This window comes from Patiria miniata, unplaced genomic scaffold, assembly GCF_015706575.1.
Source record: "Patiria miniata isolate m_02_andy unplaced genomic scaffold, ASM1570657v1 HiC_scaffold_20, whole genome shotgun sequence".
Classification (NCBI taxonomy): domain Eukaryota; kingdom Metazoa; phylum Echinodermata; class Asteroidea; order Valvatida; family Asterinidae; genus Patiria; species Patiria miniata.
The window spans coordinates 34,132,149-34,153,088 of NW_024037059.1; the positions used below are offsets into that span (position 1 = coordinate 34,132,149).

Below are 20,940 nucleotides of genomic sequence, written 5' to 3' on the forward strand. Positions count from 1 at the left end.
AAAGTTGTAAAAAGATCTTTGAAATGAGGCCATGCATTTGTAATAATGAAATGAAATAACGTTTACTTATTCCTGCATTCTATTTGGAATGAGACGGCAACCACAAATATTTTTGGGAGTAATTTTGATGGTTCACTGCTGTTTTCATTTTCTTTGGTTACAAAAGTTTGAGAGATTGCAGGCATTCCTTTCACACCCCAACATGACGGCTATCCCGCCCGAGTACGTGCCGTACGCCAATATCTCGGCGTATTTCATCAAGAACCGGCAGTTCCAGTTGATACTCGATGACGCGATCTGGCGACCCTTTGACCCGGAGCTTCTTTGGACGGACCCCAGCATAACTGTGACGGGAAGCGGCGCGGAATGGCAAGCCATGTCGACCAGGATCCAGGCCCTGCTGAACCAGAAACAACTAGAGATGTTGCTGGAAACGGCGTAAGTAGTGCAGAAACAGTTGTTGGGAAAAGCCAGAATTTCAAGGGCCTATTGTTGCAATTCACAATATAATGCGACAGATTTATTATATCCCAGTTTGGATAACTCTGGGACTGATTCTCATGAGCAGGCGAGCTTTATACAGTGCCAAGGTGCAGGATGTTTTGTCGGAAAGCAGTGTGAGTCCAAAAAGTGAAACCTAAATGTCGGGACTATTGTTTTAGGGAAGTTCTGCACGTAGCACTTTGAAAATCTAGTATGTGAAGGCCAAATTCATAAGCTTTCTTTTAGTACAAGTATCATTCAAATCACTCATATACTTTTCAAGTTACGGAATTTTAACACAACCACCGTTTTAAAGTTCTGTCCACTGATCATCACAAAAAAGTGTGCATTCTTTCAGCGAAACGAAAACAATGTGATTTGTTTTCGTTTTGCTGAAAGAACGCTTTCATTTTTGCGATCCGTGGATAGAACTTTAAAAAGCTGATTGTGTTTCAAATTCCATAACTTGAAAAGTACATGACTGATTTGAATGATTCTTGTACTAAACGAAAGCCTATGAATTGGGCTTTCGTATCCTAAATTTTGAAAGTGCTACATGCAGAACTTCACTAAAACAATGGTCCCGACATTTGGGTTTTCGCATATTTTGACTCGCCCTGTATAACTGCTTTACCAAACCACAAGAGGACTATGAATAAAACACTGGGACAAAGTACTTATGCAGTTCAAGCAATTTATTGTGGTATGAAAGACAATCAAATAAATGAGTTGAAGAAAATGTTGCCCTAGACTTGCTTGTGCCGAATGCTCCACAAATAATTGCCAGCATTTTGGATATTTTGCTGTCGTGTATTTTGCTTTTCTTTGGTGATTCATTGTTGTTTCAGTACATAACAGTAAGCCAACGAGCAAAGTTTTCTCACAAATGTTTTCAATGTGCACATTTTGGGTTGACAACTTGAACAGAAAACTCCTAAAGTGAAGATTGTTGTCCTGAAATGACATCACAGCAACAGCGCCCTCATTTGTCAGGGAAAGCATAGACAATTTTCAATGTTTAAAACAAGTGCACTATTCAATCAAATTAAAGGGATGTCAAATAGTTTTCATACATTTGAGAGGAGTAGAAAGTTGCAAAAAATATGTTCCCAAGTAAAATTCATGTCATGGGCTTTTTAACCAGTTCGTGCTGGAGGACGTGTCGACACGCAAACATCTTTCGAAAGTGAGATGGGATGACTGAAAAACCGAGCGAGGCCGGAAAATATCTGTCAGCGAGCCACAGCCACCTGGCATTGCTGTTGAGTGAATATTAAACTTGTGCCTCGGTCGTTCTTGTCAAAACAAACCCGACCTCAGCTGTTCGAAGGGATATTAATAAATACCTTGGAGAGTTGATGGCTTCTGATTGGTCGAGACTGATAAAGACGAATTACTGGGTACATTCGTCTCGGTCCATTAGCATCGGTCACCCCCAAACCCGGTCATTATCACGCAGTGAAGACCGGATCCTCACACTGTTATTCCCTTATTAAAGTGTTTTGCAGAAGATTGTCTCCACACCAATTATGATACAGTTGTAGTTATTTATTGCTTCCCAGAGGGGATTCAAGACGATTATAAAACTTGGATTTACAACGCCATAGCAAGACACTGTGTTCATGTTTTGCCGCTGCAGTGCACATGAAACGATAACCATGGTTGTACCGAGCAGAAAAGTTTGGACCGCTTTTCAATGATTTTTCTTGAAGAAATTTGAACAAAAAATATTGTATTTTCTGTTGCAGGACTGGCAGCGGTACTTCTATGATGAACATGGAAGCACTCCAATATAACAACGCTGTCCTCCAATTGGCCAACACAGTCCTGAATGCAACCAATGAGCTCATCGGCATCGCAATAAGTAAACAAAACAAACAATTATGAATTTTTGAAATCTGCCAAATTTGTGGGGGACTTGGGCTCAATGTTTGTCCCTGGTGTGCTTCAGAAACATCAAACCTTATTAAAAACAGGCAAAAGTATGAGTCTAAGAGTATTATTTCCATTAAAGTTGGGACATAGTAGGCTTCTCAAGTATTTGAAAGCTACTACGGAAACCAGAGATGAATTCGAACCTAGCGACAAATCCAGGGTTTCAAATACACCTTAAATTGCATACACGATGGGAATGCAAATGCAAAAGGATTGATGTCACGAAATTTTACCAGCAAAATTCTCAAAGAGTTGCAATAAACTCAACTTTTGCAATTGTGTTGTGTTAATTTTTTCAAAAGAAATTAATATTCAATTATTCTAATTCTGACGTAATTGAATATTTGAATATTCAAAATGGGCTCGCCTATTGACAAACAATAAAACCACACAACTTACATGATTAAGAAAACTAACATGAACATTTCTCATCATCTCCTAGAGACAGCTCACATGTTTTGAATATTTGAGTTGTAAAACATGCTTTTCGGATATTTGGCGGATGACTGTAAAAAATATGAATTCAAATCAATTCGCACGAAAATTCGCACTTGCAATGATATCACAACTTTTATTCATATTTGCTTTTACACGGAGTGTAATCAGCCTAAACTATTAACCACTTACATTCTATTGTTCGATAAAATGGCTGCGTCACCAAGTTTCTATTTGTTCCTATCTACAGCGTTCGGACATAGACAAGCTTCCAGTATCATATTGCCAGAGCTACAACGCTTTTTGCTTGGCGTTATGGGATTGATTGACGATGGCCCAGAACTACTCGGAGCTCTTTCCGCAACCTGGAACGACCCTTCTAAGGTTTGTGTTGGAATTCTTATGATCCTTTTGACCCCCAAAAAGAAAATATTTTGTGATATTTTGGCAGTAGCCTGCACACACATGCAAAGTATGAAATAGTTTCCCTGTGTTTTTATTTACATCGTTCTTTCTGATAATGAAACCAAGGATTCCCAAAAAGTGCATGGCACTTTACCTTGGAATCCTGAAGAAATGTTTTCGGAACACTTTCGTTATTTGTTGAAACAACAAGTGCGAGTGCACAATAAGCTCTGGCCCGGTTCTGGAATGTCTCACTTCATAATGCAAAATAGACGCGCATGCGCATCGATCGAGACAAAGGGGCGTGTTCCAAAAACTTTCACCAAGAGTGCATTTACTGACGACGGCATTGCATTTGGTAAACTTTTGGACAATTGGTAGTGATATTTTATGGGAAACTTAGGGGGCTCGTTTTTGGTCAATTTTCAGGGGACAGACCTACCGACCAACCACAAAGTGACACGTAGAATCTCCTGCTAGAGCTTAAAAGTCATAAAAAACAGACGGTTTAAGGACCTCTTTGCCCCACAAGACAGGAATTTGGGGTATCCAATTTTGTAGCAAATTTGTTTGCCAACTTTTTTAGCTAATTCAAATTCTTGTATTCTTCTCCGACAGTATTCCGATTTGATTGGGTCGCCCGACGTGAAAGCATTGTTCTGTGACAGCACCCTCCGGCAGACTTGGCTAAACAGCAACGGTCAGTTCGTCAACACCACTGCCTTGGACGAGTATCTGTGCAAGGTGAACTTTGACCTGCTTGCAGAAGAGCTGAAATACGCAGTCTACTACGACGAAATTGTCGCACAGGTGAGTAATATGCTGATATTGCCTTGGGCAACTTGAACATTTTCAGATTTGATTCCAATGCAATCTATGGGTTATGAATCTGTTCCAATACGACACTAACATTTTCCCTGAAATAACAGGATCCCACATTGAAGTCACCAATTTAAGTTCATTATTAAGAGGTGTTTTATTTACCTCAAAATTTGTTAGCACCCAAATTTTTTTCAGTTACAATGTTCACGGATGAAACAGATCCCCTTTGACTGTGAGTCTGTTTTTGTTTTTTGCAAAAATTGCTTCGTCTTCGTCCGTCTTCCTTGCTCAAAATGGACTCATGAGGGGAGCTAGAATTAGCCTCTAGAGAGAAGAGATTCTTAAAAAAAAATTTACTCTTCCCAGATTGGATTTTGCTTCTGTTCGATTGCAGTGAAAAGTTGTTTCTTCCATTAGCACGTTGAGTTCATTGTATTACATTGAAAAATCAATAAAACCATAGAGTGCTCAGTTGGTTTTTGGGCGCTACAGTGAGTAATAGGCAGGGAGGTTTCGGGCGCTACAGTGGCTAAAGGGGTAAGCCTACACGGGGGCAAGTTTTTCCTGTGACTAGTTGAATACATGATGCCTTAACTCTAACCGCCCTGAATCCTTCAAAATCCTCTTTGCCAAAGTGGACGAATTTGGAGGATTGAGGTTACATGGCAAAAGTGCGTTACTGATTTCGTAGGATGCACTTTGTCAAGGTCTTGGGCCAGACCTTGTGTTGTTTTTGCTCAGCCATGCATAAATATATAGGCCTGGATTATGCTTGAAATCCTCCGTACTGCTCCAGGATGTCACTGGCCAAGCCTCAACATATTGACAGTCACTGCCGCAGGATTTTGCAGGATTCAGGCAGTGGTCACCCCTCCACGGACCATATTCAAGAAATAATGGAGGAATTTGCAGGATTGAGGCTATATGCTATTTTTCCATGAGGCCAATTGGAGGATTTTGCAGGATGGAGGCTGCATCCTAGCAAAAATGCCTAGGAAGTTAGGGTTGATAACAAATTTCCCAAGTCCACCATTTTGGCAAACACGATTTAGGCCCTACACAGTATTGCTGGCACTGTATCCTTTCTTGTGGTTTGTTATCTCTTCAATTTTTGTTTAATTTTTAAAGCTTTTTTTAAAGGGAGATTACCGAACACTTGGCCAAGGGCCACTGAAGTTGGCTACAGAGAAAGAAAGCAATCTACAATAAACAAAAAGTGAACCGCGACGTTACAAAAGAAATCATGCTGTCTATAAAAACGACAACTTGTCATTTGTAGATCACCAGCCGGTCTCACCAATATGGCGTCAAATTCGTACATTGTGCGGCTCTGTATTAGCTATCCAGTCTTTATATAGAGATCAGTGGTTCCAATCCAGCTGCTGGTCATATGTTGTGTCCTTGGGCAAGCCACTTTACCCCACTTGCCTCTCTCCACCCAAGAATCTAAATGGGTACTGGCTGGGAAGTAACCTGCGATGGACTAGCATCCCATCCAGGGGGGATGGATATATCCTCGGTCGTTTCATGCCAAGGAAACCGGAGATAAACGCTGGCCTGATGGGCCACATTGGCTTGTGACAGACTTATTTACATTCCATGATAAAAAGGACAGAGGCAGATAAGTGCAATTCAAACCGATTTGACAATCGTCTCTTTCTTGACTTTTCAGTTCAATGCAATTCAAACTGGAGACTTCAACACAACAAACTTGGGCTCAGTCAGCATTGCGGATCTCGTGCACAACGTTGAAATCCTGCAACACAACCTACAAATAGTCCTTCCCTGGACCATAGATGCCTTCGATGAGCGCTACAACCTGACCGCTTTGGCTACCATGGCTGAGGCACTGTTCAACACAGTGCTGATGGGTTTCAGCAATGTTGACGTCATCAACCAACAGAAGTAAGTCCTCAACTACTGACGTAATTTGTATAAGCGCTATATACTCATCGGTGTCCAAAAGCTTGCAAAAAAAGGTCTTGCTCAGGTGTGATGACAATTAATATGATGAAAGGTACCGGTAGAGTATATCATTTGTTATTTGTGCATTTTTTTGTTTGAAGCAACACAAGTCTAAAGAAGGGTGCTTAACAACTAAACTGATGAAGTTTTAGCTCAGTGAATATTCAGTGAAAAGGCCCATGACAATCTGATGCACTGATATCACTAAATGTGTAAATCCCATTGGAATGGGTGAAAAACCCATAGCTGTTTATCTCTAGTTTGCATGAACGGATTTCCATGGCATTTTCACTGATTATACACAAGAGTATAAATTAATATGTTCCATCAAGATGAAATACTCTCGTTAAGTAGTTTTTGGGAAGATAAATGATATCTGTTTGCACAACTTTTTTTGGAACGCCCTGTATTTACCAAACAATAGTTTTGCTTCTTGGCTTTATGAAATTTGCCAACATAATTTGCAAAAGCGAGCTATTAAAAAATCAAGCTTATCAGAATGTATTTAAGGAAACATAAAGAAATAAAAGTTTTTCTAACTTCTCTTTCAGTGAGGTGGATCTAGGGAAAATACTTCAATTCGTGCCAGGGCTGAAGATGGTCTTAGACACACTGGATGCTGGCGGAGTGGCAGATCTGAAACAAGTCCATGCCTACATTGCCTTCATGAACCAATTCCTTGACAAGGCAAAAGGTAATTTTTGAGAACCATACATGTCGGGGCAGTTCCAGGCTAGATTGATGACGGGGCTGTTCTTGCATGGAGGGTGGGGATTACTCCCTGCTGCTCAACACCCTTTTAACAGTTTACTTATGAGCAACGTTGTAGTCGAGTACTTTTCCACGAGTACGAGTACGAGAAAAATTATTAATAGAAAAAGTTGAAGAGCACGGGAACGCAACCTTGAACACTCGTAATGTGTGTTCACCGTCTATCGTGGACGTCCTATTGTCCCTCTTTTGTTTGTACTTTAACTTTTTAGGAAGACTCCCATTGGTTTTGTACACGACCCCAATCACAGATGTATGCTGGGAATCGTGGACGATATTGTTCTCTTTTGTTCTCTGGTATTTTTCGTCCACGGTTTGAAAAGATGAACACGTACTTCTTTGTGGTGTTGAAATGATGGTTCACACAATCTACATTAGAGGCTCTCAATAAATAAAAAAGGACTAATATCATTTTTAATTGGTGTTGACGTGCCAAGACTTAATAAATTGTTTTTCTTTTTTTCTTTCTTGCTCGCTTGTTTTTTATTCCCCTGGCTTTTAAGCCAGAAAAGGGGGATATTGGGATAGTGTATGCCTGTGTGTCCATCCGTGTGTCCATCCGTGTGTCGGGACGTTCTGACCATACCACCCTTGTGGGGTGATGTTCCTTTCAAAACACATCACCCCACTTTTTTCACAATAGAAAAACATCACCCCAGAAGGGAATCTTTAGAAAAAGGGATAATGGGAACACAATGCTATCACCCCACAATTCCGTCTGGCTGGAACGGACGGACACACGTCCGGACACACGTCCGTTCTGACCATACCACCCTTGTGGGGTGATGTTCCTTTCAGGACACATCACCCCACTATTTTCACAAAAGAAAAACATCACCCCAGAAGAGAATCTTTAGAAAAAGGGATAATGGGAACACAATGCTATCACCCCACAATTCCGTCTGGCTGGGACGGACGGACACACGTCCGGACACACGTCCGTTCTGACCATACCACCCTTGTGGGGTGATGTTCCTTTCAGGACACATCACCCCACTATTTTCACAAAAGAAAAACATCACCCCAGAAGAGAATCTTTAGAAAAAGGGATAATGGGAACACAATGCTATCACCCCACAATTCCGTCTGGCTGGGACGGACGGACACACGTCCGGACACACGTCCGTTCTGACCATACCCCCCTTGTGGGGTGATGTTCCTTTCAGGACACATCACCCCACTATTTTCACAAAAGAAAAACATCACCCCAGAAGAGAATCTTTAGAAAAAGGGATAATGGGAACACAATGCTATCACCCCACAATTCCGTCTGGCTAGACCGGACGTCTGTCTGTGGGGACGTCCGAGTGTTCCATTTTGGTTAGGTTAACTGTTTAGTGCTGTCATATGAAAAGTCAGACTTCACTCTCAACCAAACTTGGTGACAATAATCTTTGGGTAGAGGGACTTCAGATGACTGGAGAGATTTGAGATCAAAGGTCATCTAGGGCTCGAATGAGGTCATTGTTGAAAAGTGTGCTTACTAACTTACTGTATAAAAACTGCCACCGTGCCAGGGGGATCGAGCAAGTTTAACTTGCCATATTTGTTTTACTTCTGCAGAGACAACTTGCCGTGATGGTTGGCAGAGACATGACCAATCCTGTTACAAATACATGAATGAGTGGCTCAGTTACCACAACGCATCCCACAAATGCTTCCAACAAACACAGAGTGATCTACTGATCGTGGGCAGCGCAGCCGAGCAGACGTTCCTGGAGAATTATGGGTATGAAGTTCGTTACGCCAAGTGCTCTGCCTAATGCATTTGTAGCACTGCCTTGACCTGTTGGGGCTTTTTGAAACCTGGGCTCCATCCCGGCTTTGTCTCCAGGAAACTATTTGCCAAGAGCAACCTTGTCCCCAGGGGTTACTTTATTTTCAACCTTGTTTCCATTGACCCCCTGGTTGGGAAAATTGCTTCCTATATCCCGATTCGATACCGTAATAGCAATATCATACTTGGTGGATTTTTTTTTCTGACGTCTATGACATGTTTCAACATACATGTACATTGTAAATTACAACGCGCATTCCTCCTCAAAAAGCATCCTCCCCTTTCCGGTTTGTGTATAAATAATATTTTATTGTAAAAGTGCTTTTTGGATTGGTAAACATTTTAACATTTTTACTTTGAAAACAAAATGCGTTTTCGGATCTCACGCCGCGGTAAATTTATCCCATCTGTACCCCGGACATTACGTATAAAACCACACTGAATAAGCATGGGCAGGAACCAGACCAGACTATTCCATACGTTATGCATGCGCAAGATTATTGAACATGCAAATGCTTCATTACCAGGGTTAGAGAGTAGAAAGTGGGAGCGCACCAGTTTGATACCATTGCTAAAATTGTGTTTATTTTTTTGTATTTGATTGTTGTGTAAGTACATGACAGTAAGCCAATGAGCACAATTTTCTCTAAAACATTTTCAATGAGCAAACTTTGGGTTCACAATTAGAGCAGAAACCCCTCTTCTGATCAGTGTCATCCTGAAATGACATCACAGCAACAGCGCCCTTTGAAAAGCATGGAAAGTTTTTAATGTTTACAGAAGTGCACATTTCAATAAGATTAATCAAAAAAAGGGATGTTGAATGGTTGTCATACAAATAAACAGGAGATAAAGTTGCACAAAATGTGTTTCTAAGAATTTATCGCATGGATTCTTTAAGACTCTTATTACGGGATCTGGCCACGCTTTTTTGTTTAATATCCTTTCAAATCATAAACCTTCCAAGAACTCTCGAGTACGGCAGTCATTTGTTATTGTTTTCTCTCTGGCAGACCAAACGCAGATGTTTGGATGGATACGTACCCTCCCTTCACCTATCAGAACTTTGCCTTTCCAAACTTCACTGAATATACGGGTTGCAAGAAGGCCAACTTTGGTGGTGACGGTCTATGGTACCCCGCACCTTGCACTGACATGCACACCTACATCTGTGAAGCCGTACCAGGTACATGTTTTGAAGTAATAACTCAATTTCAATTTGAATATAATAGAAACATTGGCACAGCCTCATTGGGGTCTCGTAGCCGAGCGGTTTGAGCGTGGAGCTACGGAGTGGAAGGTTGGCGGTTCGAATCCCATTTGGACCAAAAACTGGAAAAACTCTCTCTGACGACCCAACAGAAAAATGGGTACCTGATTTGTTCAGAGAAGTAAGACACCGCCACTCATATGCCGCGCCCAAGACACAGTGGACCTCTAACATCCCACTGCCCCTACGGCCAGTAATGGCTATGGGACCAATACCTTTAAATAATTACCCATTGGCACAGCAACTGGTTCACACTCATGCAAACGATATCAGCCACTGATTACCAGATGGTGATTTTCTTTCTTGATTTGGTCATGTTTTGTGCTTTTTGAAAGCTGTTAAAACGAGGCGTGACTTTCATTTGTAGGCTTACAGTTGCATGTAATTATTATACCCTATCCATTTATATTGTGCAATTTCCAAATGCATATGATCAAATACCATGACAATCATTATCCCTGTTCATCAGGAATGAGACCACTTTTTCTGCAGCAGCCTGAGATCAGCGCAACCTGGTCTCTACCTTCACAGGTACCCATTTATACTCCTGGGTGGAGAGAGGCAATCATAGTATTAAAGTGCCTTGCTCAAGAGCACAAGCACCATGTTCCCACGGTCAGGATTCGAACCCATGTACCACGGCACACGAGTCGAACACCGTAACCATTGGACCACAGCTCCTCACAACAAACCACATAGTTTAGCTTTAAGTATATCTAACAGCAAAACCCTCTTCTTCTGTGTACAGCAGCTGATTTCACAAAACTTTGTGCAATGGCATAAGTCCACTTGCGCCACAATTTCTTGCAGAAGTTGCAAAACATTTCGCATTGCACAACATTTCAGTTACGACAATTTCATAAAATTTCATAGTGCGCTTGTGCACTAATCATTTTAGGTGGCGTAAGTTAAGGCGTAGTGACTGAAAATGACCTATTTTTACCAGCAACTCATGATCGTTGTGGAGCCTGTTATTGCACAATTCAAGCTTGATACAAGACACTCACAGCTTTGTGTTTGAAGTAAAAGAATTGCTATTGTACTCGTGACACAGTTTTTAGAGTTGCGGCACGATTCCGATAAAAGTCAACAAAATATTTTCCAAATGGTGGCGGAAATTGATTCAACAACTATTTTATGAACGAACAAAATCATGCATGCACAAACAGCCGTTGTAAATGGATCAACAAATTGCAGCCTTGTGGCATTTACGACAAAGATGCTATATATCTGTCTGTTTCCAAACAATATCATGTCTTTAAATTTTTTGCATTTTTCTCCTCATATTCAGAGCTGAATCTAACGCTGGGACTGCTGCGTCCTTTGACCAACGACTCATCCATCAATCGTATCATCGACGCTCTAGAACAGACTCTAAGTGCAGAGACAGTCAACGCAATACTAGCTTCACCCATCGATCCATTCCAGGTAAGCCAATCACAGTGTTGCTCTCTATCTAATACATATTCATGAGGCAGTTCAGCACCGTGATTGGTCAAGTCATCATAATGTTGGAAAACATATTTAATTGCAATACTCTTGTAGTTTTTCCGCAGTTTCACAAGCAAAACTACATTTTGGACGAATATTAAAAAAAACTGTAGTATTGAAACTTGTAAAACATGTAAATAAATAATTCTTATGGGTGCTTTGGGCATTTACAACTCATTTCGTCACCAAGCATTCTGGGGGGGGGGGCTTTTCAACTGTATAGTTGATATACTTTGTATGTTGTACTGCAGTCAATCATCTGCAATGGTGCATGTGTACAACATGTGCACAAATGCAGTGGGCACACCAAGCTTGCTCTAGGCTCCCAGATACTTGGCATCCCCACAGGATGCAACTTCACACTTCATCGATTTCGCATTTGGTACTTATGTGTTTACTTTCTTAGAGTTAAGGCACTCTCCTGAAGACAGTCAGGGCATACTGACCGGAACGTTGGGTTTATACCTCTGGTTCTTTTCAGAACCATTCTCTTAGTTTGAGAGATTATTCCCACGTGGTGTTTCTGCAAACCTTTCATTCATCAAATGCATTCGGAAGCCTAACAGATAAAAAAAAGCCCTTTAATGTACTAAAGATTCAAAATTCATATTGCACGCTTCAAAGGAAAGTTGGGGGAAAATGCTTTTTTCTTGACTTTTCCCCATTATTTACTGTGGATGAGGCAGGATTTATGCCTCAAACAAACAGCAGCCCTTCTGCATTTATAAATTGCTTTAACCAGTTTGTGCCGGAGGCAGTGTATACACGCAAAAGTTTTGCAGTATTCGGAACGGATGACGGATAAACACGCAGGGAGTGAGGCCGGAAATATCTGTCAGCGACCTGCTCACAGTGAGCGAGGCCGGAAATATGAGTGTGCTGCCTGAGGGTGATGGCTTCAACCCGCCTGGCTTGAGGTTGAGTAAAAAATAATCCTGCGTCTCGTTACTTTCTTGTCAAAATAATGCCGGCGCCAATTGGTTCATATCAAGGTTGCCTGCACTGCAGTTTACATTTATTTGGCTCATTATAAATAGTCCTATTCCTATATTTGTATGATTGACTCTGTCTTACAGTTGAGTAGCGTGGTTGCTGGAGCTGACTGGCGGAAGGCGGTTTGCGACATTGACTCCTTGAGGGCGCTGTTCATGTCTCCTGATTCCTTCAATGTGACGCAGCTCAGCGAGGTTCTGTGCGGCGATGCCTTTATGGAGACACTGGTTGCTTTGACAAACAACACGCACGTGCTGGAGCAACTGCTCAATGATGTAGGTTTACATCTCTGTTATCTGTAGAACAACATGACTTTCCTTTATGCTCGTTCCCACAGCCCTTGGGCTCTGTGCACGAACTAATGTTGTGCAAACCCGACCCAAAACCGACTCGATCCGAAACCGACTTCGGGTCGAGTCGAGTCGGTTTGTCCATCATTTCAGTCAAGTCGGGTCGATTTGTTTTGCATTTGCGATTTCTGGTTTCGGGGCGGGTCGGTTAAGCCATTTTGGAAATACCTGAAATAAACTGAAATAAACCACACACAAAAAAACGAAACAGTTCGGAAATTCATTCGGTGCAATATTTATTGCGGAGTCACTGTGCCCGATACGACCAAATGTGGTTTGCGGTGTATCGTGCACAGTCTGTAACATGTAGGCCCACCAGTAGGTCATGTTGTGAGTGCTGTACAGTATGATTCAGTCACTGAGATGATATTTACGCTATGCAGCTAAGTTCAGGCCCAAATAGTGGACATACTTGCCCAAGCCAGATATTCAGGGTTTTTTGGGGGTCAGGTTGGTTTTGAGTCGGTTTGGCCTTTGGCCTGCGCCTGGTCAACCTGACCCGATGCAGAACATTAGTGAAAACAAGAGGGATCACCCAAGAGAGATCACACTTTCGAGAGCCTAGTGGACGGGATGGACTTGTGATTGACTTGACGACCTACCGCCTACTTGAATTATTTTTAATTTCATCTCTAAAATTGCAGATTGCTTCCTTGCAAGCCAGTGAATTCAACTCCTCAGCCTTCATCCGTGACGCCCAGACCTTTCTGCGGCACATGGCATCACTGAGCAAGTACAAGGTCAACTCTTACCTCCCCCTCATGTCCAATCCCTTCGCAGAATACACAGGGTTCAACCAGTCGGCATGGCAACAGGCCTGGTCCGTGGAAACACTTCTGTCCTCCCTTGAGTAAGTCTGAATTTTTAAGACCGACTCCAACGATGAGAAAATGAAATAGTATAATGTACATTATTTTAGACACCTGTAAGAAAGTTAAAACAAATTAAGCAATTCAATTTCTTTAATTTTTGACAGCTATGTTTTAAAATAATAACTCTTATTTCCGAGGGAAAAAGAACTTGCACATTGACAATTTATATTTTTATGACGTGAGAAACACTTTTCTTTGAGTTAAACCTACATAACCCGGATATTCCTTTGAAGCACTTCAATACTTGATTATATTCGGGGGCGCATGTAGTTAAATTTTTATATTTTCAGTGCCTGCCAGGTCTGTAGACATAATGAGCATGCGTCAGCCTTCGTGAATGGCTAACCGTTTATATGTTTAAACGGTTCTTAAAATATTTGCTAAACGTTTAAAAACTAAACGTAAAGTCACATCCTTACTACATTTATATCGCTGATTCAACGAAAATTCATATTACGTAAACATGCTTGTTTTTGTTTTTATGTGCCTGCTGCAACAGCTTGGGGTCCTAAATTCTGTATTTTTTTTAAAAACCGTGTGAACTGTATCAATTTTGTCAGTGAATTTTACTTTTCACATGACTATAAGGTATATGAAAATTATATCTTCTACTATTATTGGACTTGCTGTATGAGACGGTCTGTTTGTGTTTATTACAATGATGCCCTAAAAATTTCAAAAATGGATGTGAATTTTATAGCATTATAATACTTGTGAGATCTCAATGAGCATTTGCTCAAAAATGGCCCAGATTAAGTAAGTAAAGAAGATAAAGTAATTTGTTCACCAAGAATTTGATTTGTTGCTTTTACCCTTTAGTCACTGAAGCGCTCTAAATTGCCCTGGCTATTACTCTCTATACCGCCCAATACGGCCCAAGCACTCTTTGGTTTTATTGAATCTTCAGTGAATAAACACAATGTAATACAATATTGTACAGCTGCCAATAGCTGAAATCAAGAACTAAGACATTTTTGACAAATCTGATTGGTCAGTTTATGTATTTGATCATTGCGAATTGACCAATCGCCATTCAGGAGAGTAGTGAAGTATATTTTTGTGTACTTTGACAGTAACATTGACATGGGCCTCATCAATCAAAGCTGGTACAGGGACGTGACAAAGGAAATCCGATCCGTGGCCTACTTCACCGAATATTTCGCAGACAGAATTTTGGTTCTGCAAGGTAAAATAATGTTATAACATAGATGACTCCATGCATCAATACACTGATTAATTAAGCCCCACCCACTGCACACACATCGGCAACAACACGTGCGCCTTGCGACTGCCACACTACATGTTCCAACCACACATCGAGGACTGAAAGGATCTTTTGTTCTCCCTTTGTGTGTGTCAGAGTGTCCTCTATCTTAAAGCCACACATGTACAATATTGCCTGAGTTTGTTTTTGAATTGAATATTGTGCCAGCATATTTTCTTTGGCTTTGTTTATTTGTGTTTTCTTTAGAAATTCAGTTTTAAAAATTTGAATTTCCTTGAATTCAATTAGATCATTATTTGAAAAATCTAACACCAGCTATATTTGTATTTTCTAAAACAAAGGGATGCTAAGATCATCATTAAAAACTCAAAATTCCTTATTTTGTTGAGAAAAATTATGAGATTTCTAAGGGCAATTGATTGTTTTCTCCCTTGTCAGGCAAACATTTGGTGTTTCCTGAAATCCGTAACTTGCTGGCCAATATTAGCGAGATTGAGAGAGCTTTTGAAGTCGTGACTGGCTTCAGTCCTGAGCTGATTGATGCGTTAATGAGCCTCGTCGTGAAACAAGACAAGGTGAGTGTCTGCTTTTGTTGATCACTGGGGTTAAGTTTAGGTCTTAGCAACATCACAAAACTCAGTATCCTCTTTTTTGAATGTGACTCACTTCAAATGGAAATATGGTATTCCCAGCATACGCAAAGCAGAAGCATGGGCAAACAAAGTTTGACTAGTTTTCAATTGGAGATAAAAACGGCATATAATAGCACACTGGTCTATTGGGGTAACTGTCAGTTTATAGTCAGTTACGTGATGATGAATGTTCGACACTGATAGTCGCTGGACACTGACGTTTTTCTAGACACACGACCAACGTACGACTGACTATAAACCCGCCTTCATTAATACCTAAGACAGTTTACCCATTTCTATTGGTTGAGAGCCTGCCACATGGACGGTTTTAAACAGTTGATAAAACACCAGCTGGCCGGCTGGTCTTAAACACTTTTCCGTTTTCACACGAAAATGGACTCTTTTGAAGTTCGGTCAATTTTACCCATTTATTGGCTGAACGTTCACAAACTTCACTTAGACATGCGCCATACTACCCATGAGGCCGCAATAAAAAGATATCGGTGCTTATTTGTTAGAATTGACTTACCTCAGACATTCCTCTGACACTGTTGGTACATTGTATGATATTGCAGTGATTGTGCTGACATTTTTAAATAATCATGAATTAAGTCGTACATGTAATTGTAAAATTGTCAAAGGCAGTTTAGAAAAACATGCATGAAGTCTGTTGGTTGTGGGGAAAGTAAAATATTAATTCTGTTTCCAATTTATTTTCTGTAATAGCTGCAAGAGTTCCTTAGCTTTCCAAACCCCTTGGCTGTTCTGTGTACTGCTGGGAATTTCAGCTCCTACTTCGTGCTGCCAGCCAATTCCAACACGGATCTCGCCGCTCTAGAGAATGCTGTTTGCTCAGTGGACTTGCTGAAAGTCCAGATGGAGTTTCTTCAGGTCGTTCCCATTGATACTTTCATGAATCAGGTAGGAATGAAAAGTTGGAGTCAGACATTTTCTGTTCGAAGGTCTTGATAAAACATCTGTCATTGCTATTTTTATATTTGCATGCATTGGTAACTCTAATAGTTCCATAGATGTCGCATCTACCCATAGTATTATAGTTCCATCAGATGTCACATGTGCATTGTAAGTGCTTATGTTAACTCCGTCATGGTTAGCATGAGTAGATCCTTTGTGTTCTCATTGTTATATAGGCTCTTTATGCTATTATTTTATTTCCAATAACAACACCACTCCATATCCAAAGAAGCATGTTCAAACCTTACCTGTTGAAGCTCAATGGATATTACACTTTTCGAGGGAAAACAATGAAAAACCATGCGCAACCTTTATATCACGCAATCTGTATATCTCTTTATTTCTAAAAATCAGTCAATACGGGCGATTCACAATAGTGCGCCTCCAAGAGTTTGCAACGCGTTGGCCAATCACAATGTGCGAAATCGTCGACCTTTTCCAAACGCGCATTGGGTCGACCGATTTTGCGCATTGTAATTGGCCAACGCGTTGCAAACTCTTGGAGGCGCACTATTGTGAAACGACCGTATTAAATGATCGTTGGAAATAAACTACATTTCTTGATTTCTTCTAAATGACAGCAAGCCAGACGGAATAGTTTCACGGGGTGTTTAGTACCAGTATGATCTTTAATCCAAGTACATTGTAAGTTTTTGATAATACTTTAGTAGGTTATTTTTGGGATAAAAGTTAGGGATAAAAGCAAATGATCTCATATGCCTTAAATTTAATAACAAAGTCTACATTAAGAAATTAGCACTGTCCCGCACCCCCTTTCCCCCTTCCACTTACACTTCTACACCACCTATGGTGAGTTTCAGTATGTGTAGGACACAATTCATGAGCACCTTGGGTTGTATTCATATAGCAGAAAGTACCCATTGCAAACGCCCCCCCCCCTTCTCTCCTGCAACCCCTCCCTCTCCCTTCCACCTCCACTACATGAGTGCCAGCATTTAAGCGTAGGTTTCTCTTTCAATATCTTCCTTTGCCACTGGTGAGAAAAAACTTAAGAACAAACCTTTAACCTAATTTGATCAACAGTTTATGGCCTACGTCGACACGAGCCCCTCAGACAACCTGTCAGCGATCGCCCAGCGATTCATCGTCCTGTATGAGAAGACCCAGGCGTTCATTGCAGACCCATTCACTGTGAACATCAACGAGACTTGGCTCAACGACACGTTCCATGAGGTGGTGCAGGTCCTGCAGGTCTGGGGGATGAACCAAGCCCAGATGAATCCAAATGACATCAACAGGTGGGTTCTTCAGCAAGGCTAACCTTCAACAAAAAAAACATCTGTAGACTATCTGAAGGATTCTGCAATATTCGGCAGAATTCTGCAGATTTCTGCAGGAAGTCCATAACATGCAGCTCAGAATTTTCACAATCGTATTTCAGTCATGTCTGTGGCCAGTTCTCATTCTGCATAATGATAATAGTGGGTTAGGGCACATATCCACCAGGACTGGTGTTCAAAGCGCTACATCATTGTCAGGATAGGTCCACCAGCTATTAAAGTCAAGACAAAGATTTTTTTTTTCAATTATGAATATATTGTAATGAGATTATCTCAATCGTCCAATTAATAATCAAAAATTATTTTGTATGCACCTAATCAGTTTCCCCATGTTGTTAATAGACATTTTTTTATGAAGTTAACATGATAAGTAGCGAGGACAGGAATAGGAGCAAAGCATGTACCCAATAATCCCCTTGATCCCTTTAATCCCCATTAATCCTCTTAATCCCATTAATCCTATTAATTTTCTTTGTCCCATTAATCCTCTTAATCCCATTAATCCTCATAATCCTTTTAATCCCATTAATCCTCTTAGACCCATTAATCCTCTTAACCCAATAATCCTCTTAATCCCATTAATCCTCTTAATCCCATTAATCCCCTTAATCCCACTAATCCCTTTATTCCCTCAATCCTGCAGTGTGGTACCTGCGCTCCAACAGCTTGATGCACAGTTTATGAATGAGTCATGGTGGAATGACATCAAAGGTCCACTCAAGGAACTAACGTCGATTCTGGACTATGCCAACATGAAACTCGCACCTCTCCCAGGTAAGAATGGGGCCCAATTTTGTGTCTCTGCTAGTCTTGATCCAAGATTGGATTAAGGATGTATGCCTTCTTTTCAGAATTGTTGATCCTTTTTTTTTTATACCAAACTCCTAATTCACAGGGTACCAGTCCCTACCATGAGTGAAGTCTTTTAGTTGATTCCCTCACAGGTCCAGTCACAAGTATTTACAAGTCCATTCACAATTCCAGGCACAATGCACAGTGGATGAATAATAACAAAGGGATGCCTTTGTCCCAGTTTATTGTGTCGCCGAAACGCAGTTTTGGGGGACACTTACCAGTCCTTAATTCTGTATGACCATATCTCCGGGTCTTCGTGTCTCCATGTGACCGTATGTTAAAGTTTTGGTTAAGTTTTTGAAAAAAAACTTCCAAAGGCTTTCATGGATTTTCATGAAACTTGGATGGAATGACCCTTGGGTGGGAAGACACAATTCTTCATCGGATTACTGAGGTCATGTAGGGTCATTAGAGGTCATTGTTCAAATATGCTACAAATTTTTCTTTGTCTATAGAATTTGATGGATTTTAATGTCACTTGGATGGAGTGATCCTTGGGTGGGGGTTTATGACAAGTCTTCCGAAATTGGAGGTCAAAGGTCATCAATTGAGGTCATTGACTATAAATGATTAAAATTTGCCTTTTTGTAAGAACACAAAACAAATAGGGATTGACCATATGTGACTTTACTGTGGACAAAAGGGCTTTCGATTGACTCATGATGGATTTTGAGAAGCTGTGATATGGACTCAATTACAAAACTGCCTCGAGTGCTCACATTGTAATGGACAAAAGAGCATTTTAAAGACAAGATAAAATCAATTTCTTTTTTTGGTAATTTAAAATGTTATGCAATTTGTTTCTCCCACAGGAGGAAATTTCACTTTCTTTGACATCCTGCCTGCCACTACGGCAGACTTGCTTCAGAGGCTGATGGAAGATTTCCCAGAAATTGTCGGCGCTCTGTCGCAATCCTATGTCAATGTGACTAAGGTGAGTTCAGTGGAATATTTTTAATAAATTTTTTGATTTTGGAAAATTTAAAATGGCCTCCTCAGTGATGGCTGCATACCTGTGTCATGACTTTCTGACATATAGATTTTCTGACAGAAGATTTCATTTGTTCTTACACCTAAGAAACAGGACATTTTGTATTTAATTGCATCCTTGCTCATTCCCTCACGTAGACTACTTTTAAATACATCTTGGGGTTATGAGTGTGTGTGATTGTAGACCATTTTTGACCCTCCAGCACAAATCAGTCGAAAGTAGCGCCAACCACTAGCCTGCGACGTGTTTTAAGCTGTTGTCAAGGAACTTAAGACGCGTTCAACTTATCGCAAGTGTCATAAAATTGTTGCTACGTGTTACACGTCGTAACTCGAGTTGCGACGCATTGCAGCGCTTCGTGAAATCGGGTGCAGATCTCATAACCTGTATACATGAGGACAGGCAACGACCTCAGGCTTCTAATGTCTCATTTGTTGCTGTGCGTCTTGGCTGTGGCGCCTCCCTTTTAGTTTTGATTGGCCTACTTCTCCTGCACACTCATGCGTCACGCTTAATGCAGAACCCTATTGGTAGGCGCGTTGATATGTAAATTATGGTTGACCCTATATCATAGGTCGATCTGACAATCAACACGCTGGCCAGAATCGGACTTAATGGCCCGCCATGGTCCGCCATTTTTGAGTCTGTGTTCAAACCAACTACATTGTTAGCTCTGGTATTATAATATAGCTCTTTTTTTATGGATTGAATTTCCTTTCTCAGTTGGAAACATTGACCGGAGCCAATGACTTGGTCAACCTCCTTTGTGACAACTCTACCGGCATGACAGAGCTGATTGAATTCCTTCCCGGTGTGAACACAACGGCCATCAACTCGGTGCTCTGTTCCTTGGACTACGTTCTCCTCGCCTCAGAGTGGACCCAAGAACTTGTTTTCTTTGAGGTAGGCCAACTGATGGGGCTAACCTGGTCAAATAATACAACATAAGTAAATTTAAAAACAATTAACTTATCAGCCATAGGACACCTTTGGCTACCTCCATGGTTTTTGTGTCGCCTAAACGAACATTGCACGTGTCATTGTTCAAATATGCTTCAAACATTTCTGTCCACAGAATTTGATGGACTTCAATGTAACTTGGAAGATGTGATCCTAAGGTGGGGGTTCATCACAACTTTTCCAAAATTGGAGGTCCAAGGTCATGTAGGGGTCATTTGAGGTCATTGTAAAAAAAAATGCAGAAAATTTGACTTTTTATGAACACAAAAGATATAGGGATCGACCGCAAATAAAGGCAAAACATGCTATCTGCGGATCACTTGTTTTTGGGGGAATTATAGGGGGCGCTGTTTTTATGCAAGATTTAAACTACCATTTATTTCATGCACACTTGTCCATAGTGGCTTGAACGGTCTTTGCACCAGCCTATAC

General features: G+C 40.9%; 1 protein-coding gene across 8 annotated transcripts in view; it reads left to right on the top strand.

Moving 5' to 3' along the window:
* Positions 1–20,940, top strand: part of LOC119728778 — a 160,985-nt gene that overhangs the window by 61,866 nt on the left and 78,179 nt on the right. For all 8 annotated transcript variants that reach the window (XM_038201162.1, XM_038201159.1, XM_038201167.1 and 5 more), the window contains exons 31-48: positions 167–438; positions 2,232–2,347; positions 3,104–3,237; positions 3,877–4,068; positions 5,753–5,985; positions 6,597–6,739; positions 8,380–8,545; positions 9,607–9,779; positions 11,155–11,291; positions 12,431–12,622; positions 13,342–13,547; positions 14,643–14,755; positions 15,233–15,369; positions 16,153–16,347; positions 17,446–17,660; positions 18,346–18,476; positions 19,370–19,491; positions 20,272–20,451. In XM_038201162.1, the coding sequence (XP_038057090.1) occupies positions 167–438; positions 2,232–2,347; positions 3,104–3,237; positions 3,877–4,068; positions 5,753–5,985; positions 6,597–6,739; positions 8,380–8,545; positions 9,607–9,779; positions 11,155–11,291; positions 12,431–12,622; positions 13,342–13,547; positions 14,643–14,755; positions 15,233–15,369; positions 16,153–16,347; positions 17,446–17,660; positions 18,346–18,476; positions 19,370–19,491; positions 20,272–20,451 (3,057 nt within the window). The remainder of the gene's footprint in view (positions 1–166; positions 439–2,231; positions 2,348–3,103; positions 3,238–3,876; positions 4,069–5,752; positions 5,986–6,596; positions 6,740–8,379; positions 8,546–9,606; positions 9,780–11,154; positions 11,292–12,430; positions 12,623–13,341; positions 13,548–14,642; positions 14,756–15,232; positions 15,370–16,152; positions 16,348–17,445; positions 17,661–18,345; positions 18,477–19,369; positions 19,492–20,271; positions 20,452–20,940) is intronic.